The following is a 25,142-nucleotide window of genomic DNA, read 5'->3' as shown; positions in this document are numbered from 1 at the left end:
CATTTCACAGGGAGAAACACACACTGTGTCTGAAGCAAGAAAAGAATTTCTGAATTTTATATGAATGCAAGAATTTAAATTATCCCACTGTCCTTCTGTAAGACTTCACTGAGTTTCTGCTGCTCCTTTACAAACAGCATAGTCATGAGACCTTTATGTTATCGGGCTGGAAAATATTTCCCCATGCTTAGAGGTCTGTAAACCACAGCGTGAACAACGTAGATAACATTCGTTTAATAAAATCAGAGCCTGTGGGCTCATTTCCTATCATAAAGTTTATTTTCAGTTCAGATGTGGATACGTGCGCCCAGTAATGTGGATTTGAGCGTGATCGTCTGAAGTCTCAGGGGTAATACACAGCTCTGAACCAAACAGCTCGCTCAGCAGGCGTGCAATGTTGCCAAACTAAGCACTGTCCAAAATGTCGCATTGGCAAAAAAAAAAAGCAGAGGGGAGGCAGGAGACCGTCAAGAGGCAAACTGAAACAAAGGCTACAGATGTCCCGTCCAAATTCATTATACACTGAGCGCTAAATGCACACTTACTACTTCCGCAAGAGAGAGCAGCATTACAATAACAATCCGAACATTGTCCAAAATCATAATAGCTCAGACTAAGCATCTTACGCACCTCTCCAGCTCTTATGAGACAGGACTTGACAATTCTTTTGATGCTAACAGCTGAGGCCAGAGGCAACGGGAGCATGAAGTTAACCCGCCCAAACTTTGAAGATGTGAGCTGCTTTAAGACGGAACACAGGGGATTTATTATAGAGGCTTTCTTCTCAGTGGTACCTGTGATTATTTAGTGGTTCGGGGAAACGGGTGGGGCCTCTCTGCAGCCTCCACCACACCTTTGGGCCCCTGAGACACACAGGCAGTTTAGTCTGAATTAAAATAATCTCTTCAGAGAGATACAGACTGTGTAAGTTAATCATTCTGCCCTAAATTCACTGGAGAATTGCAATATTTTATTACTGCCACACTTGTTTCTCTTTGCTTTTGTTGAAGTGTAATTCAAGTCTTTTTACATGTTGTACCTAAAAGTGCATTCTTATGTTCTGATGTGTGGTTAAACGGTTGATTACCTCTGGGGCCACCTGCACTAAATTGTGTATGTTACGCTCTCATGGCACTTTAAGGCACTTTGGATAAAAGCATCCATTAAATGCCATATGTTATGCAGTGTAATGCAGATTTCTTATTTGATTTAACTCTTATGCAGCACACTGGATCTGAAGGCTTAAAATAACTCCAACTACTTGAACTCTCAGGTGATATTTTTGGAAACGATATCTATCATCCAGACAGACCACTGGCCAGTTTGGATGGCTGACAAGATTTTCAATGGAGGTGTGGATAGTCAAACAAGAGCTGGCATATTTGAAGCACTCATGCCAATTTAAACGCCAAATATTGTCTGAGCGCTGTCAACACACACCTAATGTCTGCAAAAAAAAAAAAAAAACTGGCAAAGTCTATCAACGTCTTGTGTGCAAATTCAGGCATTAGCAAAACCAATTAATCTATTCTGGAATAAGTGATTCCTTATATTTCTAATTTTATGGTTCATAGGTACACATAATTGCATCACTGGCAGTTTTATTATGATGTCTTCTGAGGGATCATAACCTCAATGACATTCAGAAAGATATGTCGTTCAGGAAGTGCTTTTCTTAGAGGTGATAAAGCTTCAAAATGAAGATTATCTCAGTTTGAAATGAAATTCCTCAGATGTTAAAAAAAGATGTTGATTGCAGAGCGGCGCACTGATGTGGGAGATAGAGAAGGAGATGACAGCAAACGACAGCAGAAGCAGGAGACAAGGAACTTAAATTTAACTGAATCAGCAGAGCCATTTAAATGGACGGGAGCCAGCTATACAATCCCTGTGAGAACCGGCAGCGCTGAGCACAAACAAAAACAACAGGAATATAATTGAGTGATAAAGTTGCAACCAAATGAGAGAAAAGTTGAGTCTGAAAACTATGGATTTTGCAGCTGCTTTTTTGACTTTTGTATCAGCCTTAAAGTTTAGCACAGACTCTCACCTGCAAGAGCAAACTTTTAGGAATGATAAAAATGTGTGCAGTGCTCAAATTGCGGCCATAAACCTCTATCAACGTACAGTAAATGAGTTTTATTCGGAAAACTGACAGCAGGGACACGTTTTTGAAGAGACTAGGGGAGGCTAAGGGAAGCGCTTCTTCCTGTTTTAGAATCAGAGCAGCACTGCTGACCTGCTACCTTCTCCCTGTCTTCTTTATTGCATTGTGGCTTGCCGGGGTGGACGGGCAGAAACTGCAATGAGGCAGAAACAGAGGAAGTATCCAGAATTTAGAGGCTGGAGAGCCTCTCGGTATGTTACAACCTTGGGACGGGAGCGATTAAATGACTCGTCATTTAATTGTTAGGTGATATACGAGAGGAAGAGTCTCCTTAATCAAAAAGTGTTGAGTCAAAATCAACTCACGTGTTTTATACTAGCTAAAATGACATTTGTAACATCATTTTCACTGTTTTGTGACTGATCATTTAAAAAGCAACATGATTCAGGATTTCTACATTTTTAATGCAATTACTGTTTTTATTGGCCAGCCGGTGAGGTGGAAATAAAATGAAAACACAACACTGATGTACTATCACTTTATCATGCAGCAACATCAGCATTAATTTAGAGTTGTGTGTCTGTCCACCTGATCGTAAAGCCAATATTCACTCCTCTTTTAGCTCTGTTTTTGGTCTCCACCTCCTGAGGGAAGTATCTGGTTCTTTAGCTGCTAAATGCTACATAATGCTTATCAGGTCATCAACTTTGTCCCCCTACTGTTTGATACTGGGAAAGTGGTGCACAGCTAATTCTAGACAGCTGCTACCACTGAAAACAAGTGAACAAGTGGACCAAAACGGTCAAGAACAGCCAGAAGACTCTCAGCAAAGCTTTGTAGAACTGAGGGGGGTTGGTTTCATCCCCGCAAACCTATTTCACATACAGGTAGTAATGTGATCCACGGTTAATAATGAAATATTGGTTACAGCAGTTTTAAATGAGCTGAAATGTCCTATCCTTCGAACACTTCACTGTAATTTCCTGCAGCTTTAATGCAGACAGTTGGAGACTCTTGTGTCTCAATGTGTGAATGTGTGTTATCAGAGCATGGAAGGAGGACAGTGATGAAAAAGAGTAAATGAGCTCAGTCAGCCTACGCTGGATAAACAGACGTACGACAAAATGGCAAACAAGCCAAATACCCATAAATCCAAGAGCAAACTGCCAGAGTGACACAGAGAATTTTAAAGATATAGGGCCGTACAGTAAAGCTGGACAGACGGAGTCAATTGCCTCCTAAGTACCTCCTGCCTCGTCCCATTAGACATATAAATTTCACAAGCGGAATAAAATCATGCTGAGAGAGATTATTTTGTAATTTTAAACTAGTTGTGCTGATTTCTGGGTCTCCTGAAAGACACATTTGCATTATTCTTAGTGGTTTTAATCATTTTTAAAAATATGCGATTCCTCAATTGAAATTTCACCTCAGCGAGACCCCAGTTTTACTGCCAGTACCACTAATTTTCAGCGGCACGTTTTTAAAGAGACGTCATGCCATCTTTTTATCAACATAATGAGGAAATGTTAAGTAGCAGGAAAATATTCTGACAATGTATTTCTTTTTTTCAATACAACTTCTGTTCATAGCAACTAAAGCTTTATTTACCTTTACGTCAGGCACTCATAGCTTATTTTTGGTTTAGAACAGAGTTTCAAGTCTGCAGTGGCTTGAAACAAGACACACGATGTATTTACTGTACTGACATTTAACTGGACTACGATTTGTCCTTCACCTTTTGCTGCCTAAACCTAAACAAAGGACACAGGAATTGGACAAAAATGTTGCACTTCCTTGACAAAACATTGCCTGTAAACATAATCCATGCAGCAATTACATTCCCCAACTCCTCATCACTGGTGTTGAATAGTATATGTACAAATTCAATTTCTAGGTCCATAAAGTTGGGAACAGCTAAGAAAATGCTGGAACCTAAAATTCCCATAAGGCAACTGATAACATGGTGCATCAGGCCCTCTCTTATTGGTAAATGCCCGGGATACACATCCTCAGTTCCTAACAGAGGCTTTATGCTACAAACTCAATCTGAAATAAGAGACCCTGATGACATCATAGTGATGTCATCAGGGTTATGTTCTCTCGATTTGTGACTCCGGCGACACAGAAGATATCACGCCACTATTTTCACGGCAGTACACTAAACATCATGAGTGGCCCTTTAACAAAATCTTAATACAACAAAAAATGCTGGTAAAATAGCCAATGGGGATGGAGTGATTGATTGATTGACTGGTTGATTGATGGACTGGTTGGTTGATTGACTGAGAAACCATTTAAGAGACACAACCACATAGTCTGGAGCATTAATGTAAAGCTCATGAAAACAATTACATTTAAGCACTCAGACGGACTGTTCAGGTGTATGACCTCATAATTGATTTTCCATCTCGACACAAATTGCATCAGGCGCTGTCAGGTGATGGAGAGCGAACCGCCCCGTTTCTCCATGTGTACCAACATTAGAGCCATGACCCCGAAATTAGAAGCTACACAAAACAATTTGCATACTAATTATTGTTTTAGTTATTGTGTTTTGCATTGCGAATGCAGGGGCGGACTGTTACTGGAGTTATAATTTTCAGCTGTAATCAAGACCGTTCACCAAAAAGCATTCAAATCAACTGAAAACCACAAAGTTGCTCACAAAAACTTCAAGAACTTGAGAGCCATATTTCAACCGACATTCCTAAATGAAGGGTGGAGTTCAGCTCTGACATATTCCAATTACATCCAACACTGACCTCTTCAACCACAAATAGCTGAGGAGGCTGAACACACTCAAACTCTATTTACATAACTTTTAACCACTTTTATTTTGGAAAATATAAGGAAGTAGAACTCACTGATATTAAATCTTTGACTTTATCTCAAAGTATCTATGACTTTTGAGGATATCATGTTGTATTATTGTTATCATTATTATATAGTTAGAGTTAAGAAAAAGACCATGTAAAACATTAAAATGAGAGTAAAACTCCCAAAATTGCATCATATGTTAATATCGATAATGCAATTTATTAATATACTGTATCTCCCAGCTAATAAAGTGAAGCAATAAGAAAGTGGCATGCACTGATACCTGTGCAAATATTCTTATACTGAACCTCCAAGTAGTTTGTAACTAATTTCAAAGTAAAATATGCAAAGTTAAAAACAAAATAATAATGTCTTCCATTAATTGTCATTCCAGTCAAGATGGGAAATGCCTGAAACAGAAGATAGACCATTATCAGTTCAAAGGAATATTCTGATTTAAGCCCAAACTGGTCAGACTCCTTTAGTTTTAGGAGCTCACCTCAATGAAAGGGAATCACTGTCAATAATAGTGCAAAATTAAGAATTATGCAAAGTAACACGAGTCCAAATCAGATGAATAACTGAGTGAAAAAAAATGTGTTGAGAAAAATAAGTGCTGCAAGTTCGCTAGACGTAAAGGCCTAAACTTCTCATGAATGGAAAGAGATATCAGTCCCAGAGCTGAAATACTAAGATGATTTATCGACAGAATATTAATCTGCAACTATACTGATAACTGATTAAACGCTCATTTTTAAAAGTGGAGATGACAAAAATTCTGTTTCCACCTTGAACATGTTGACATTTCCTGGTTTTCTTCTGATATTCAACTAAATGAACATCATGTGCGGACTGTCAATCCTGACTTTGGGAATTTTTTTTCTGACATTTAATGACTAAAACTGGTAAATCAATAATAATCAATAATAATCTAATGAAGTGTCAGACAGCTGCCGCTCTGATCGGTCTGACTCTGGATGACTGTAGAGAGAAAAGCGCACATTAATGTTTGACTCCAGCGTCTTCAGGCGGTCGCCGCGTCCACCCTCCTGTCCTCTGATGCAGGCAGCATTATGGCCGAGAGGTGAGAGCGGCTGCTCCGCTCACACATCGCTTCCCTATTTTGGGAAGGGGGTCTGGTTTAAGGAGGCTATTTGAGATGCACGTAAACATGGACTCAGCAGACACACGGAGAGCCTCAGCTGTTGCTGATTAATCATCATTTCGCTGCTCGCTATGCCGATGTCAGTGCTACCTGAGGGGGGAATCCCTGCTGGAGCGCCCGCAGGCCCGCACGTTGGCTGGACGGGTGCGCACAGGCCTACGTGTAAAGACGCACAGAGAACATACGAGCCCATGTTCGAACACTAACCGCCCTCATTGAGCTGAGGAAACACTCCAAAATCAAGTCCAAACTGCGGCGGGAGGTGCAGGAGAAGCAGGGACGCATCAGCAGGAGCCAGAGACTCAGGTGTTCAGCCAATCAGCAGCTCGGCGGGCTGCATCCGATACTCGCGTTGACGGACGCCAATTATTTTAATGGCACACCCATTAGACGGGATCACGAATCCATCTCAGCCCGCTGCGATGGATCAGACCTGCACAGTGATGAGGTTCAAACCTGAGCAGAATGAAGCGCTCCGGGGAGGCAGACTACATTCATTCCGGATTCGCAGCTACATGGATCCGGATCTGGTTCCTATCATCTGTCACACATTCACTAGAAAGCCTGCTCTTCATCACTGATGGCGTGCCGGGTTGCATCACTCATTAACACGCTGGTTATTTCATATCAGTGAGTTTGCATCATGCGTTGCTCATTTTCACCTACCTGGATTTGTATTCTGGAGTTTCTGTAGAGGCTGCGAAATAGCTCCTGTCCGCCCCCCTTTTATTATTGTTCAGATCAGCCTGCCAACAGTCTCAGAACACTCGCGCCGTTTGGACCTCTTTGGTCAAACGTGCTCCTCGAACCAGAATCCCCCGGCGAAGCCACTGTGTCGTCCTCATGTACGGAGAGGCAGGTCCCCAGCCTGCTCGGTATTGGCGATTGGATCAAGCCGGCCAGAGGTGATCGCCTTTCGTCCTCTCCTGCCTTGGCGCCCTCCTCCCCAGATCCTCCCTGTCTGACGGATTGACCGGGTCGCAAAGCTGTCAATGACGAGGGAGGAGGAGGAGGTGGTGGTGGTGGTGGTTGGGGAGGGGGGGTCGGTATTTTAAGATAAGAGATGGATCTTCTGAGCCCGTCCGCGCGGCTCTCCCTCCTTCTGCAAGCCGTGAATCAGCGCTCTCCTCCTCCCCCTCTGTCCGCTGCGATAGCGCAGGAAATCTATGATGTCGTTCTCGGAGGTTGGCTGCCGCGGAGCTGCTCTTTCCCGGCTGTCCTCTCTCCGCACAAATGCCCCCGCAATCAATGTGAAACACCGCCGTACGTTAGAAACGCGCTCAGCTGTGCGTACCGGTTTTTAAGTTGCCGAGGCTGTCAGCTGGACTTTGCGCACCATCGGAATGACCAAGACTCGTCTCCTCTGCGCTGACTGCGCGTCAGTTTCTGCAGCTTACAACGATCGCTGGAGATGAGCTGTCACCCTCAGAGAATTATTATTAGTTGTAGGCATACTCTCACGCCGGTGGAGGTGGGAAATGGTTGCGCCCTACAGCCCTCCGCCTCCCATTTTTTAAAAAGTCACACAGGCTCGGTTAGGCGCGCAACTACGTCACCATCGGCTGAGAGAAGAAACCTGCACCACAAAGCATGAATATCATCCAGGCCCCACAGCCCACCATGACAACTGCTCACAAGAGGAGGGAGGGAGGGGTGAGGAAGAAACAGCTTGGAATTGAGGTATCACCCAGCATTTTACCTCTAAAAGCTGAGGATGCCCTGTTGGCCACATGCTGCTAATTCAAGGCAGAGAAATAATAAGAGGCAGCAGGAAGATGATCACTGAGTCACTGACATTTATTCTGGCCACATGCCACAAATAACACACACACACACACACACACACACACACACACACTGAGAGAGAGAGAGAGAATGAAGCCTTTACAAAAGATGGAGTTAGATTGACTAACACCTCTTCTCATGCCAGACTTTCAGTTGCAGCAACAATCATGATATTGTATCATTAAAATGTGCACAGTACGCACACACAGGCTTACTCTGAGAAACTGTAACCACGTGCAAACACTCAAACAAGAATGCAAAAGTGGCAAAATTTTCATATAAGTTATGCATGTGGAGACATGTTCTGCATCCCCAGTATCACATAGAGGTAGACAGAGCCAGGTTAGTGCAAAGTGTTAGAAATGTGGCGGATAAAGCTACGTTGGAACCTGCATGTGGAAGGCTGAGTGTGCCAGTTCATTGTCAAAAGGCCCTGAAAAGAATAGCCTGACACATTAGAAAATAAGCTTATTCCAGGGGTGTAAATGTAGACAGTGCAGGCCCTCATACAGTACAGAACAAGGCCTTGTGAGGGTTTCAGATCGCTAACACATTCAGAGAAAATAGTACATTTCATTGAATCTCGTGCCATTTGTTACAGTCAAAATAACTGTATTCTCGTTTGTTTGATTCATACAAAGCCGAAGTATAAAAAGTCAAATTTGGAGTTTTGGTTGGTTGCCTGGCAGTGACAGTAACAACCAAACTCAGGAAGTCACTGCACCCAGCAAAGAAATAGTCAAATAACTCCCCCTAAGACCACAACTTGCCATTTAAGTGAATTAAACGATATGTATCTATATCTATCTCTACCTATATCTGTAGACAGGCAGACAGACATATAGATATGGTTGATTAGTAATTTAACACAAATATAATTTTCACCTTCAGACAGAGCCAGGCTAGCAGTTTGACCCTGCTTCCAGTCTTTGTGCTAAGCTAAGCTAACTGTCTCCTGAAGCTTCATATTCAGCACTGGCCTACAGAAATGAGAGTATTTATCTCCTACGTCTCCTCATGGAAGCAAAAAAGTGTATTTTACAACTATTTCTTCAAACAAATCCTGTTCAGAGTCCTCACCAAACACTCATCACCTCCTGCATTTCTTTGTGTCCGGTTTTGCAGATGCATTCCACAACCCAACAATCTTCCAACCCCAGTTAGATGCATTCCGATAGTAGATAATGAGCTTCAGTGGGCACACAGTCCTTGATGCAGCACAATCACCCATAACTGCTGCTGACAAGACAGTTGAAGCCCCAGAGACAGGAGCAAAGCAGGAGGATGTCGACGCTGCCACCACCTCTAATAACAGAATCACACAGGCCTGAAGCAGCGCGAAAAGAAATCCTGAAAGTCCCAGGGCAAACCAAACTGTATGTAAAATTAATACAAGTATTTAAAAGTCTTTTAAATTAATTAGCAATTAATCAATAATGAATTATCATTAATCCGCCCAGAACCAACATGGAGAGACTTGGAGCAGTCATCTTATTGCAGTATGCAGAGTCCCTTTTCTTTTGGGATGGAGCCCATATGCAAAGCAGGGAGAAAATCAATTGGATCCAATTTTAATTACATAGTCCGGCACTGTGGTACAGAATCTTATTAGCCTGTTCAGATTTCCATGCTTGTTAAATTCAAATATGAAATTCAAAAACAACCACTTCCCAAATGGACGGCGAGGGGAGGATGAGACGGACCAATGTGTCAGCCCCCACCTCTACCACCACCACCACCACTCCCATGCACCATCCTCCGCTCCTCTCCATGTAATGCTGTAATTAGTATGGAGAATATGGTTGGATGTTTTAATGAAGTTTTCTTATCTGCAGGAAAGAGGGTGGAGGCGGGAAATGCACTGGGCAGATTGGTCTGCAGGCTCTCTAAGCGTACCTGCAGCCAGCGTGCATCACATGATTGGAATTCAATGTCTGCTCTTGCCTCTCGCATCAAAGTCCTCCATGCGCTCAGTGATGATTAATGGATTATGCTTGTAATCAACACACCAGGCCTGCTCGCGCTACCCACTGAGAGGAGCAGCACTTACACGCAAGGGCGGGTGGCTTGACGGCAGTAGCCCTGAAACTGACTGGTTGCATTGATTCTCCAAGAGCAAAGCAACTTCACCTCTCCTCGCCTTCCTGCGTTTTCCCCCTTCCTGGTTTTTTTCCTGCATGGGGACACTCGATGGCGGCCGCGGCCCTGGATCAGTTTCATTTAAACGTCTGTAAGCAGCAGAGAATCTGGAGCAGGGAACGATGCAGGGTAGCACAAGAGAATAGTGCTGCACTTGCACTTTGTGATTTGTATTTTCTGCCTCTGTGCTGCGCTCGGCACTCTGCACATGCTGATAATTTGTAGGCTCGAGTTACAACAACTTCAGTGGAAAAAAACAGTCGGGCAGTGACACAGTGGGCCCGGCTGGTGAGAGACAGGGGGTGGGGTGGGGGGGGGGGGGAGCTAACGCTGACGTCACCCCCTGGGCGATGTCCACTTATGACGCTCAGTAATGAATAGTGAAGCTGTGAAATGAGAAAGGTAAAGAGTCACCTCGCATCAGGATCTAAAGGCCTCAAGGCTGCAGGGCCACTTCCTGTCACTGGTGAGTGTGAGGGTTTGGAGGGTGGTGCGGTGGTGGGGGTCAGACAGAGCGGAGCACCAAGCCCAGATACATGGAGTGCAGGAATAGAGCATTTAGAGAGATGCAAATACTCTTTTTAAAAAGGTCAGCTCACCCAAATTATAAAAGAAATTCTCATTTACCTTGAATGCTCTCTGGCCATGCAAATAGTTTATCTGCTCAGGGTTGGAGAGATCTGTCTTTGAGATTTGAGGAGCTCAAAATCTCAATAACACAGACTCGCATTAGTCTGGCACAATAGTTTCCACATAGACGCCTTGTCACAGTTTGTTGTGAACAGTTCAATTAAAACGGGATTTTTGAATAAATGTCTTAAAGAAGTAAAACTCTGAAAAAAAACATTATAATCCATTTTTTGTGTGTCTTTGCGACTTGTCAAACCTGAAAGTGACACAGGAAACAAATCCTGGTGGAAAAGTTGGCGCTGGAAGCTTTGGCCACAAACAGGACAATAAGCCAACAAAGTTAACTTGAAGAGATGTATTCATGCTGTCGATTCCTGTTGCACAACTGACCGCAAACTGTGCTGCAGCTTTTTTAGAGGCTGTTCGTGCTCCAGCAGAGGTGGCTCTTATAAAAATGGTCTTCAGGTGTTCCGTTCCCTCAAAGGTCAGCCGAGATGGTTCGCAGCCGGTCAGTGACACAAATTCACATGTCGAAGTTCACCAAACTAAAACTGCACGAAAGCTCTGCACAGATTTACTTCGTTTAAGGTGCAAAAAGAAAAAGTTCATTATTTGATTTCAGCCTGAAAATCCACTGCTGGTGTGTCCGGGCCTTTATCAACCTGTTAGATTCACCTTTACCTGGGGATGGGCGCCTCAGAACAGGGCCCCAAGATGAATCTGTTGTTGTTCATGTTTATCTTAAGCTTTCTCGACAAAATTGCTATTACTGAGCAACCAGATTTGTTCATTGTAGGCTTACATGTAACCTAGGTGAGCAGTACTAAAACAAAGCTAACTTTGTTTCACTACCGCTTTTTTCCACAGGGGTCGCCAAAATGAAGACAAAATGAAAGTTGTAGTTTCTGACTTTTTTTTTTTTAGGTTAATCTTCCCTCTGCAGTCTATAAACATCCTTAAAATCAAAATGTCAGAGAGGAAACATTTCCTATCACCTGTCAAGACTCAGACCACAATCTTCAATCACAAACAGCGGCTTCATTTTAAAGGGGCTCGCGGCAAAAAGGTGAGGAGCAACTGCACCATGACATAACATGCTCGTGGTATCTAGCCAAACACCATCACAATCATCCCACATGTGCATGCACTGGCTTGATAGGTGGGTATGTACATAATCATATTGAGAAGAGCTGGTAATGCTGTATATGTATATACATGCATAATGCTACACACCCTGTACCAGTAAATCTCAAAGAAAACCGTGACTGAGTTTATAAATATACAGAGTGAAATGCAGATAGAAAGGAGCTCAGCGCTAAGCTTGCACTCTGAATGTACTTTCAGCTCAAATAATATCCATAGAGACCACTATAGCACACGGATAGTATAGCTCATCTATGGAGAGTGCCCCTTCTGCAGCTGCAGCTACTGGAGCTGAGCATTCAGTGGTTCACTGGTCTGGAATATATTTGCAGAGGAAGATGGGTGAGAGAGGGATACCCGCACTAACTCCATTACATCAGAGACCCAGAAGTGGAGCGTAGGACACTGGACTCCACACTCATCTCCTCGTCTCCCCCCTGCCTCATGGTGCTGAATGAAAGAGAGGAGGAAGGGAGGGATGAAGGAGGGAGAATCAAAAGTAGGGGAAGGCAGGATGAGACAGAGATCAAGGCGGAGAGGTCAGCTCATCTGAGGGTCTCGGCTTTGCGTGCCCACGACCGACGCCGCCCGGGCCCCTCTGCCCAACAGCCACATCTCCATGGCAACATGCGGCCCCTGCCACGGCCCTGGGAAGAGTGGAAGTGACGGCGGCGTTCTGCGCGCATTCCGTCTGGCTCATTATGTGGGGAATGAAGTGAAACAGCCAGGGGGTGCATTTGTTCTGCGTGGACTACCCCTCAGCTGCCAAGCGTCTGTCTATTTATAGAAACAAAATGAAAGAGAGAGAGGGAGGAAATAAAATAAGCACAGGGGCCATTTCCCCGCCCGCTTTCCTCCCTCTCTCCCCCTCCTCCATGTAGAATAAGTCTATTTTTTGTCATTTGAGTCTGTAGCTCTCTGTAAGTGACATTTAAGTGAGTCAGTAGTGAAGGTTGAGGCTTTCACTGACCGCAGCTTCATCTGCTTTGTTTCCTATCCGGGCCGAGAGAGTTATACCTGCACCAAAGCATTGTTCTTATGATTGGTTAATGTCAATTATTGTTTCTAATTAATCATTTTTTACAGTCCAAAAAAAAAAAAATTAAAAGATATCCTAAGATATTTAGTTTACAATTATTTGGGAAGCTGGAAGCAGCAGAAAGTTTGGGCCAGAGGGTCATAAAACACTCATTTTTTGCTCTGGTATTGCTCTTTAATTATATAGAAAACGTATACATGTAGCTCCAAACATCTCTGATGCAGCTGTAGGAGAGATATAAAATTACAGTAATGCTACATTACATGCATAGTTTCCTGTAAATCCCATGCATGTGGAGGCAATTTGAATGCAGGGTAGCAACGGCGGACTCCACCACCGAGATTGAAAGCTGCTGTGTCTCGAGTGGTGATCTTACGCTGCATTACTTAAAAGTGCAGTCAAATACAGTCATCATGAATTTACAGACAATCTCACTTTTCTGTCTGATAACCTGCAGGTATACAATCGAGGTCGACACCTCGCTGTCTAATATTTGACCCCCAACACAAGAGGAGAGGAAACACTTCACATTAAGGAAGTAATGAATGCGAGGGAACCTCAGCTGATTCCCAGAATGTGATCGAATATGTCGTATTTCGCTCGTGGAACTGAATGATCGCGTCTCTAATCTTTGTGAAGAACGTCTTCTTGTGAGATAATTAATCATCATCTGGAGTGTGTGTGTGTGTGTGTGTGTGTGTGTGTGTGTGTTTGGGAGGAGGGATTTTTCATTCATCAAGGGCCAAGAAGACCGAGGGCTGACTGGTTCTTCTGCAGAGTTTCCACATCCGAGCTGTGATAGCTGGCAGCAGCCACATTAATTCATGGAAAACCAGCTCACAGGGCCGCAGATTCAGGGGCTCCAGAGCTGGAAAGGGCCCCTGAGAGATTATCGGGATTATAGTTACTTAGTGTTTCGGAGCCCCAGTTGTCACAGGGCCCTGAATTTCAACCAGCTACATGATTCTTGCTTCTCAGAACCTCATTACTTCTCCCTCTCGTAGAACGACGTAGTAAATATTGAATTTGATTTCCTCCTTTCTTAGCCATGTCCAATGAATATTTGATGGTGCTTTCTTGCATTTTCAGATGAAAGATTTAACGGCACGTGAAGGGGCAGGACTTCCTGAAATTAGGACTCCAACTTGTCATGCATCCTGACGGCTCGCTTACGACGGCACGGCCTCCCGGACTGACCCAGTTGGCCTCTGACGACGACACCCGTGCCATTTAATAGAACTGGAGTGTGCTGTTAACATATCTTTTGCTTCGGCGCTCTCAAGACTCCGTCACATGGTTCATTTGAAATGGGCTCTATGGGGGAGCTGTGAGGCAGTGTGGCTTTGCACAATTAGTGAGGTTATGGATGGTTCACCAAATACACAACTACATAAATCCCACACACTGTACATTTAGAAAAATGTCTAAATAAGTGGCATGTTTCACCAAGGTTATGTTTTGTCTGCAGAATATGAAGATTTCCATGGTAAAATCTGCCAAATTTTATACATAGTTCAGTCAAATTATCAAAAACATACACCCTGTCAACAGCTTTCATTGGAAGTACTTTCTACCAAAGAAATAGTCCCTATGAGTCTGACACTGTGGAAGTCTTATATTAAAATGATTTCTAAGTGGATTTATGGATGCTTTTTTAAAATAATAATCCTTGGATATCCTAAGAAAGTGTAATTCATGCTGAATCTAAATACATGTGTGTACCTTGTGTTTCACAAGGTGGCAGCATGAGGAGAGACAGGTGGATTTTCCAAAATGAGAATAACAATAAAAAATACCAAAAAGTCCTTGGCTCATAAAAGAGATCAGCTAAAGAAAACTTAACTCAGGCTATGCTAATTTAAAATAACTGCTTACAACTAAAGAGCCTGAAGTGACCTAACCAAGACAACAGACTTAACTAACTGATCACAGCGGGGGACATAATGAAGGATCGGACCATTTCTGAAACAAAGGGGGGGTAACACAAATACAAACTGTACCAAATAAACTACAAATAAAACAAGACAATTTGTCTATCATTATAAATATTATATCTTTTAAATATCATATTATAAAATTGACCAGAACACCAAGAAACTAATTATAGTCTAAAGAAATAAACAAACACCAGCAACAGCTCTGCTTCCTCTTCCCAGGCCTGACAAGACGACCCTGCAGCCTCAAGCAGCGCTCACTGCAGAGCCACACGGGCTCAGCTCCACCTGTCTGGACCTGATGGTCAGTGGGTCGGGCTGGACCTAGAGGTGGAGCTGGACTCGGCCAGGCTCTGCAGTGAGCAGCCTCCAGAGTGTGAACTCCGGAAATAGTAGAAATTAGAACCACTGAAAGCAAACTACAGAAGAGAACTGAATGTGCGCTACAAATAGAACCGAATGTACTGCCAACTAAGCTAAATAAGCAGGAGTATGTTACATGAAACAAAAGCCGGGTCATCATTTATGTATGCTGGTGTGTAGGATGTGCGATGTGAATGTAATGTGCATGAGGTCAAAAGGACAGCAAACTAAATGAGTACACAAACCATTAACTATCAAGACAACTAAGGTGAAGGAAGGTTACTGATGTTTAAATGAGCCGCGTGGCAGCAGGTGCAGCCGTCACACATTGTTGTTTACTTACTAAAAGTGTTGGGAGACAAATGTTAAACTGTGAACTTGTTCTGGAAACTTCCTAAAACTTCCATATGAGAGGAGGCAGAGAGGCTTTAATGTGATGTATGGTTAAAAACGGTTATTTTGAGAGAATGGAAATCCACCTCAATGATAAAGTTTCCCATCTTTATTTAGAGGATATTCGGAGCTCCTCATCTGTCTCGTACTGTAAATTTGCAAAGATAAAAAGATCCGGGGGCCCTTTAATGATTATATCTGATGGCAAATGGACTTGGCTGCCAGTCAGGAGTGTGCATTGAGTTATGTGTCCCTCTGAATGTGGGTCCATGTACAGCTTTAAGTTACCTCTTTTAAAATGATACGCATTGGACATCCACAGACTGTCACCGAGCACCGACAAGTTTAGCCTGTGTGGACATTTCCATTAGAGGCTTTAGACACTGGAGATTCTTGGCACGCACGGACACTTATTCGTTAAACGGGCAACATTTTTGTTCTAGTCTGATTGTTTGCTGGCATGTGTATCTGGCGGGTTTTTTAATCTGTGTTTTGTAGTCTCTTGGTTGTATGTTTTGCATATTCTTGTTCTAAAAATCCCAACATAGACCACAGTCGGTGGTGTGAAATTGGAGTAAGTTCTGTGAAGATGTTGCATTTAAAGAAAAATATCTGCTAAAATAAAATGATTGCTTTTCTGAGAGTAAAACATTTGTATATTTCAGCGTTTTGCCTTATAATTGTTGGCCGAATGTCAAAACAACCCGCCTTCTCCAACACATCTGAGTGCAAACTGCTGTTGTCTGTGGTTAAAACCCTCACACTGCATTGCTTTGTCAAACTGAGAGCTTGATTTCACCAGAGGGAAATCAGTGTGTATAGTGTGGATATGTGTTCACAGTATTACATCTACTTCTGCTGTAAACCACACAAAATCACTGAGATGTTACCAATTTCTGGACCAAAATGCTCTTTAACCTGCCCGACTGCCCTGGAGAACAGTTCAGAGGTCAGTGATCAGCTGCAGAGCAGCATCCTTGGTGCTGGCAGGTGTTCAGCGTTGTTACTGCATCAATAATAATAATCCAATAGTATATTTTATAGTATGTTATAATACTAATGTACTTGTACTTAAGATTTTGATTGCACGCCTTTAAGTCTTAATACTGCAGCCTGTGGAGCATCAAAACTAAGTGTGTGATTGACCTCTAAGATAACAGATGCACCAACATTTGGCTGCTCTAAATTTAAAGAGGCCTCTTCAGAGAAAGAAGCATAGACTAAATATTTTCCTCAGCACACATCTGATCAGCCACTCTCGCTCACACATGTGATTCACGGTAGCTCGGGCCTGACACTCAAACAGCCAACGACGAAGCAAGCAACACAATACTCCTCAAAACAGGAGCTCCTGTTTGTGTCCCATAATCTCCAGAGGCCGAGAAACACCAGGTGAAATCATGAACATAAAAAAATGTGATTACAGAAAATGTATCCCAGGACATTTTCATACAGACCTCCACACCTGAGGAACATTCATTACATCCCATTTCACAAACTGCACGAGGGAACGCAGCACATACATTACTTGTCAATCACCCAAACATGACTCACAATCTCAAGACTTGCAGCAAAAACCATGTTCTTTCTGTTTGTAGGCCGAAAAAAGCAAAAGGTAATACTATTTCCATTAAAAACGTAATAAATCCACCGCATTGCAAAGTAATAACTGTCAGAGAAACAGATTACTGTCGAGACCTATAAAGCCTGAGGAGACGCTGGACTGTTGTGTTATTTATTCTTTTATACTTTCAGCTGGTAAATCAATGCAATTCTGTTGTAAACAAAGACTCGCCACATCTACGAGCTTTTGTCAAAAACAAAATAAAAGTAAAAGTAACAATTTGGATCAATAGTACATAATTTATCAGGACATGGAAATCATACGTTGATGTATATTTCTCTCCTTGCTTTCTGTGGGAGAGGTGAGGAGCAGCAGGACACAGATGTGCCACCTGCTGGTTGCTTTTAATTACAAACTCCTGGTCAACAGAGTGGAGAATAAGCTGCCAACTGGTGACCGTGTTACACTCATGTGTGAAAAAATATAAGAATCGATGCACATGTCTTTAAATTTAAGACCAACCTTGAACTTATTTCAAGGTTTTGGGCTCATGTGGCATCATTATAACCAGTAGTTGTAACCGGTACTGCAGTAGTACATTTCAAACAGCTCCAGTTTTAAGTCCGACAGAAGCAAAGACCAATCAAGTTGAGTCCATTAAGCAGCGTCTGTGGTAATTTGGTCTCAGCGGCGCCTTCGCCACAGACTCCGTCCACTCTGGCCTGCTCCGTCCTGCTGCAGCAGTCTGCTCGACCTGCCGCTCTGGACCTCAGTCTTTCTTGTTCTGCCTGTTGCGCTGCTGCTCCTGGTACTCCCTGGAGTCCTCCCAGGGACGAGGACCACGGATGTTCTTCCATTCCTCCAAATTCAACTGCTTCATCTTCTGCAGAGAGAGGGGAGAAAAAAACAAGACAAGGTTTAAACTTCAGGCAACATAATAATTCATTTTTTCTTAAATCAGACAGATTATTCAGTATTTGAAAACTGCACAGGAAAATTAAACAAAAAAAGTCAGCATGAACACAAAACATTTCAAAGCCAATTCAGGAGTCTTTTCTCAGTTTACTTGATGTACTTTGAAACGGCCAGATGTGGAAGATTCAGACCATCTGGTGTGTCACACAGGTGAGAGGAGGCAAGAATTAAGCTTTATGCCGGTATGCTTCCTCAGGGCGGCACGTCAGATGGCCGAGAAGCTTCCGTAACCCACCCAGACAAAAAAAACACTTGAGCTAAAAATGAACATTTATTGAAGGTATTAAAGATTAGAAATTAAGATCGGTGTGCAGCTTCACATCAGCACCGAACACTAAATGACTGCTGCTGATCCAACCTTAATTATTTGTAAATATTATTTGACCCGAGGCTAAAACACTTAAACACTTGCACAGTCACATTTTTCTTCTAAATTTTTTAAATGAATTGTGTCAAGTTACATATACAATCCACATGTTTTTGCTTCTCTAACCTGCCAGCATGCTTGTTTACAGATATCTAGAAATCATAACACAAGATTTCCTTTTAAAAACTTTTCAAAAGCATTTTGCTGAAACTCTCTAACAGTTCATATTGTTTACCACAGCACCACTCTGGTTAGTTTCCTTCATCTACTCCAACCCCCCCCGCTGGGTCCCAGCCGGTCTCTCCTTACCTCGTACTCATCCTCCAGTATGACTGACTGCCTTTGGACGTTCACTTTGGCCTCCAGTGAAGGATCCAGCTGAGCGAGAGCAGAGAAGAACTGTTACCATGCGGAGCTTTCTGGCAGAAAGTTACACGTTCACAACAACAGAGAAAATTCAAGCAAAACAGAGATAGGAAGACATGACGAGAGGACTGGAAAAGACATGGAAGGGGCTCCTTGTCTGAGAGACGGACTGGTGGGTAGCGATATTTAATTGAAGTCACTAGTGTTACAAAAGAAATTACAAATAATGAATTAATGAGGTTTGTACGTCTGCAACTTTCAGCTGAAGCAGTGAGACGCCCCTTCAGGCAGCATCTCCTCCCCTTTTTGTGCATTATTTCTTTAATGTATAAATGATGACATCTGCAGAAGAGGTGAAGCAGTTTTCGACTCAGGCCTGTAACCTTGTGAGGATGAGATCAGCACTGAAGAGTTTTCTCACCAAAGTCGAGCCTCTCCAAACCTAGAGGGAGGATCCAATTTACCCTGTTTTTACTCTGTAAATTATTCTGCTCGGTTTGGCATCGACATCACTGGGTTAAGTAAAAAACAAAAAAATATGTATCAGAGGGTTTTGGGAGAGAGAATAGAGAGAATCGAGTCCGGTGGAGCTACTGTATCTGAGTTTTGCAATTCAAATTGATTTTGCCCGAGAATAGGACTGAAATGAATCCCATTCTGAATCATTACTTTTAATGAGTTCTAATATTTCATAGTAATAACGCCGCAGTTACACAGCTGACTGATGAGTTTCATAATTCCATGATTGATTTTTAATTAGACCTACATTACTACAGCAAATAAATAATATATAGTACGTTTTGCAGCCTTCAGACCAGGGAATTAATAGCCAACGTAATTAGTGTGATACCTGCTGTGGAGGTGTTATTAGCTTTTCTTCATCTGCCACTAACCCAAGCCTCAAAAACAAACTGGGAGCATCAAAGGTGAGGAAAACTCACGAAATCTGCACAGGGAGGACAAAAGACCTTCAGGTTCATCTCTGCCTCCGGGCTAAATTAAACCATTAAAGAGAAAATGCTAATTGGATCACACAGTGACTTAACCCTCAGACAAAGGTTTTAATCATTTAAGTGGTCTGTGAGACCAAAATAATGGAATCTGCTGTTAACAGTTCCAGGTACGAACCGGAAGAACGGTTTTAATCATGTGCATTTTGACAACTGTTTAGATATGCCATGCATTAAATTACATGTGCGCTCACACACATACACACACTGAGCTGAGTTGAATCTTTGCTCCACAGGGTCTGAGAGGAGAGAGGCTCGGTGTGCCGCGGGCCCCATCAGAAGAGAGCGAGCAGTGTGGGGGCAGCTGCACAGGCGTGGCGCCAGGGGCACGATGCCTCCCGTCCACCATCGTCATCCAGTCTAGTGCCGCCTCACATGGACAGTAATAAGAAAAGATGCCCCTGCCATCTGGCTCCCACCCAGATGACGTGCATCGGCATGTCAGTGTAAAATAGCACAAAACAGCTACTTCCCCTTGCAGGCAGCTCATCAGATTGTAATGGCTTCTAACGAAGGGCCAGTCTTCTGTCATTTTAATGAATTGGATCTGTCATTTGATGAATTATGAGCGCTTGTTCTCACTTCTTGCTCTTGTATTGATGGGTTAGAAAAGCCTGCCAGTGCTGCATGCCTGCAGTGTCTAAAATCATGCACAGACAAAATACTCAAATTAGGTTCCTTTAAAAACATACATCCAAGTAAGCCTGAATCAACCACCCTGAAGTGTGAAATTCCAGCCTCACAGATCCAGAAACATCTCTACATGTGTGCTATTTTTACACTGTTATGTTGGAAGAAATCATGATTCTCATGTGCAATTCCGTGTCTAACCACTGGGAGGAGTCATTGCACACTGACTGACTGACCCTTGACGTGCTTGTGAGCTGGCTCTTTCCACTGTCTTATGATGGTGAAAATGCAAGGATTTAAACTTAATCTACTGTTACATTTACCAGAAGCAACACTCCATGAAATATGTGTGAAATAAGAGTTACTTGAGTACAAACCTTTCTTCTGTGCTTCTGGGCATCACACCGAATTTCTGTGAACTCTCGCAGGCCAAAGGATCCTCCAACTATGAGCAACTGAAAAATCATTTAAGTGCACACGGTTAGTTTTATCCCAAATCCTCCTGTTCGGACATCACAGAGCATTTGGAGGGAGTTTCCTCTGAACAATGTGAACATCATAGTAACACTCATGCCAGTTAACCATTAAAACAACCTTTACTCGTGAGTTAGAATTTGAGCATGAATTATCTAAGAATAGGACTCTTGCAATTTAATCTCACATCATCACAAACTAATGTACAGCCTCTAAAATGACCGTAGATTTGATAAAATCCCTAATAAAAAACGTTCAACAAAACTTGATAACCTGCCAACTGAAGGTCTGAATAACATTCCTGTTGCTTTGAGGCTAATAGACATGCACAAGTTCCCACAACAGACAAATCCTGGTGAATAAACAGTGAATGTCTGTGTCGAGATATGGATAATATTTACCCTTTAGCAGATATTCCTGTACTTCAATTCAACGAAGTTAGTTTGAAATTGTAAAGCCTAAAGCTGCTAATTAACCGTGCTTTGAAACACAGCTTTAAGAGGGAACATAGAAAAATAGCTGTCATTACTGTGAGGTCGAAATCTGACTTTTAATATTAGCTTACAGATAAAACATCTCGACATGACGTTTGACAGGAGCATTATGTATCATGAAACTGTTAACTTGCTAGCCAAGCTGTTAGCCCTTATTAACGCTTAGTAAATACGGTAAAACGTTACATAAAAGTAACTTACAAGCATGGGGACTCCATATTTCACTGTTTTGTTTCTCTGCAACACCTTCAGATTAAACATGACTCTTTTTTCCAGGTACAACTCCTTTCGACTGAGGCAAACACCGAGCAGGTCACAGCTCGGACGCGCTTCCTGAATGGGTCCGACGCTGTAAATTGTCCGTACAGCGAAAACACGACTAAGGTTCCGCTGTGTGTGTGTCCGTTTCAAGGATACCAACGATAAATGTTTGTTGTTGTTGATATTGTCGACGAGAAAAATGTCACCAAAAGATCTTTAACGGTAGAGTACTGACAGTTTATTATTCTTTTTTTTTTTTTTTTACAATAATACCGGAGCAGTAACGTAGGTAAGCAGTTTTATTTTTCTTTTATATAGTCAAATTTCATTTTGCGTGTATAATATGTACACATATATAATCTATTTTTTATTTTGTTTTTTGTTTTTTCGAATGTATTCTACCTCTACTGCTATTTCTCTTGCCGCTGCTATCACATGCTGCTGTAATGCCCAAATTTCCCCGGCTGGGGATAAATAATGTTTTATCTTATTTTATCTTTCACACACGATCACACCCTTAACACAGGTGTCTTTGCATGTTTAACTACGAATACATGCACGTTACACTACTGCTGCCCATGTCACATTTCCTACCATCTCTGCAGCCACTGGTTTCAGATCACACTCCTGTCTGTTGACCCACTCAGGTGTGTTCGATCACTTTGCCTGATTGGAGCTTCTCGCAGCACTTTGTGTGTGTGTGTGTGTGTGTGTGTGCGCGCGCGCGCGCACGCGCTGTGCTTGAACGACAGCAGGTTTTTTTTGTACCTTTTCGGACGGAACCATTCTACTCTTCTTCTTTATTGTTTTAATATGCAGTATATTGAACTTGTTTTGTGCATTTTACTAAATAAATTGTGATTCATCATGTAACACAAACACACAGGCCAATTTCCATCTAGCAGGTTGTGCAGGACATTTTGGAGAGTAGAGTTTGACGACTTCACACAAATACCCAACATTGCTCCAACTTTAACCAAATCAGTGGTTTAATAAGCTACTAACTGATTAACACCTGTGCAGGTTTAGAGGGCCTTTCAGTGGCCTATAGTGACATTCTGACATATAACAGAAGGTGTGAAAAATTAAATGAATAAAGACTGAATTCCATGACTTACTTCAATGGCTTACTGGGACACTTGAATTGAACAGAGCCAGTGTTCATGTTAATGGCTAGCTCACTGGCATCATTGACATTATTCATACAAGCTTTCCTGCTACCATAAGTTAATATGTGAAAACTATCTATCATCCTGCAGATGACATAATGGGTCTAATATGTCTGCACTGCATTATAACAGAAACAAGGATAAACTGGCACCGTGTTAGCTGTAGTGGACTTCCTTAATGAATAAATTCATATTTTTTCTGTCTCAAAACAATAACCAGTGCCCATATGAGCATTTAAACAGGTTTCGTGTGCTGTAATCATTGCTCCTGTTCATACTGGCCTTTAAGAGATCCCTTCCTAATGTGCTTTCATTGTAATCAAATCAAGTGATTAACTTCCAAGTCTTTTTGGAGGGATAGTAAAGAGAGAAGTTAGTACTAAAAATACACCTGAAGCTTCATATTAGCCTCAGATTACCTTTGATTTCATCCTCCAAAACTTGCATTCAAAGCACATTCGGAAGTATGAACAGGAGAAAGATTACAGCAGGCAAAACCTTTTTCGGTGTACACATGGGCAACTGACTGTTTTTTTATTTCATTCAGTGGGTCTAAATAGAGATGCAACACACCACCAGCACCACCAGAATCCTCAAACTTCGCTTAGCTCACATCTCCTCTTCATGTAGGTAATCACTAACTTTACATGTTTCCGTCATAATAATTTCAATAGTTTAATGAGTGTGGGTCCTGTTCTTACCTGCTTTTCCAGGAACAAGGGGATATTTACAAGCAGGTTTATGATATAGCCATTTTTATAGTATAATTTTTGGTCTGGAGTAGAGAGTCAGCTAACTGTAAATGTAAATGCATTAAAAGTAAGTGATCCCTGCAGCAAACAGAGAATAAGAAGAGAATGTATAGCAATTTTTCTTTATTACAATTTTTGTCTCTTATTTTCAATCAGGTGAAGAAAAATACCTTTTTTGTTCAGTATAATAAAATATGTTAACTTTATTCATTTTATGAAGAAAAACAATGACAACAAGAAAATAAAAACAGAAACAAACATTTTTCTCTCTCCCTCTTTGTAAACCTGGAGAGCTGCTGCATTGCGTGGGGAGCAAATACAACGGAGACAGAGTGTGAGGGAGCAGTAAAGAGGCTGGAGAGGTGGGAGGAGGAGGAGGAGGAGACAGAGGATAGTGACAAAAAGATAAGGCCAGAGACATACAAAAAATGAGCGTAGTAGGACAGGAGTGTGGTGAAGGGGCAGTCGGAGGACGTGGCGGTGATCAGAGCAGGTAGGCTGGTGGTCCCGAGTCAGGACGACTGACGACAGAGTGTTCAGAGGTCGCTCTCTCCGTACAGAGCGGTGGAGAACGACATGTAGTCGAGGGCTCCGGGCACGCCGTCGGGGCCGGTGTAGGGGGCCATGCGGGCTATGCAGTACTCCGCCTGGTCTGGAGGCAGCTCCCGGCGCAGCTCATCGGCTAAAATGTAGTTCTGTCAAGGATGAGAACAATAATATGATTTTTTTTTACATTAGAATCGCGGCTGTTAGACATGAAAACATCATGCAGTCTGGATTTGCAGTACTCTTTTAATATTTGAATATTTTTGATCATTGATTTAAAAAGGCTCTGTGATGTGAAAGAGTTGTTGTCACTGCTGATCCCACTCAGAATCAGCAGCCATCTCTGCAGTGCAAATCAGCTTTCGGCCACTTTCAGCTCATTTTTTGGTTTGCTGGTCTATCAAGTAGGAATGATGATTGCTGGAATAAATGAGAAGTCAAACATCCAGCAAGCCAAAGAGACTTTTGGCTAAAGTCTCTTTGACTAAAGGACGTGACTGACTACGAACAATTTGCCAGCTGAAAAGTTTTCTGGATTTACGATCTCTTCGTCTTGTTGTTGTCTTTAAAGCTACGATATTTTGGCCGCTCGGACGCAGTGTAAACCAGATGTTAACACAACACGGACACATTATCGCTTTTTAGGTTGTTAAGATAAACTTGTTTCTGTGAGTCCAATTCTCACTCTCCCTTTGGCTCTGTTTTGGTCTCAACAACACCTAAGGAAAATATCTGGAGCTGAAGGGAACTGCAGAGGTGAGTGATACTTCTTACTACAAGCAACTACTTTCACATACAAGAACAATTCACTGTTAAGATAAGAAAAAGTCTCTTTTCCGCTGCCTTAAAGGATAACTTTCGTTTTTTACAACCTGGACCTTATTTGTAGCATTAAATACGACCATTTACTCACCCAGACAACTTTGGTGGCATTTGGAGTCGTTTTGAAGAAATTAGCCCCAGAGGAGCGGCATGTATATCCGTATAATGCGAGTACTCGGGGCAGCCATGCGCAG

The 25,142-nt window shown here is 42.4% G+C and overlaps 2 protein-coding genes across 4 annotated transcripts in view; both read right to left on the bottom strand.

Moving 5' to 3' along the window:
- Positions 1-17,239: 17,239 nt before the first annotated feature.
- Positions 17,240-21,731, bottom strand: LOC121617996 (cytochrome c oxidase assembly protein COX16 homolog, mitochondrial). Its single transcript, XM_041953226.1, has 4 exons — positions 21,600-21,731; positions 20,808-20,885; positions 18,734-18,802; positions 17,240-17,965 (listed from the first exon to the last, which is right to left on the bottom strand). Exons 1-4 carry the CDS (start codon positions 21,657-21,659, stop codon positions 17,852-17,854), a joined length of 321 nt encoding a protein of 106 aa, XP_041809160.1. The 5' UTR covers positions 21,660-21,731; the 3' UTR covers positions 17,240-17,851.
- Positions 21,732-23,688: 1,957 nt separating this feature from the next.
- Positions 23,689-25,142, bottom strand: part of actn1 (actinin, alpha 1) — a 57,610-nt gene continuing 56,156 nt past the window's right edge. For all 3 annotated transcript variants that reach the window (XM_041953214.1, XM_041953212.1, XM_041953213.1), the window contains one exon: positions 23,689-24,275. In XM_041953214.1, the coding sequence (XP_041809148.1) occupies positions 24,117-24,275 (159 nt within the window). In that variant the 3' untranslated portion in view covers positions 23,689-24,116. The remainder of the gene's footprint in view (positions 24,276-25,142) is intronic.

The sequence above is a fragment of the Chelmon rostratus genome, chromosome 15 (genome assembly GCF_017976325.1).
Source record: "Chelmon rostratus isolate fCheRos1 chromosome 15, fCheRos1.pri, whole genome shotgun sequence".
NCBI classification, from domain to species: Eukaryota; Metazoa; Chordata; class Actinopteri; order Chaetodontiformes; family Chaetodontidae; genus Chelmon; species Chelmon rostratus.
Note: the sequence above shows the minus strand (reverse complement) of the source record. Positions and strands in the feature narration are given on the sequence as shown.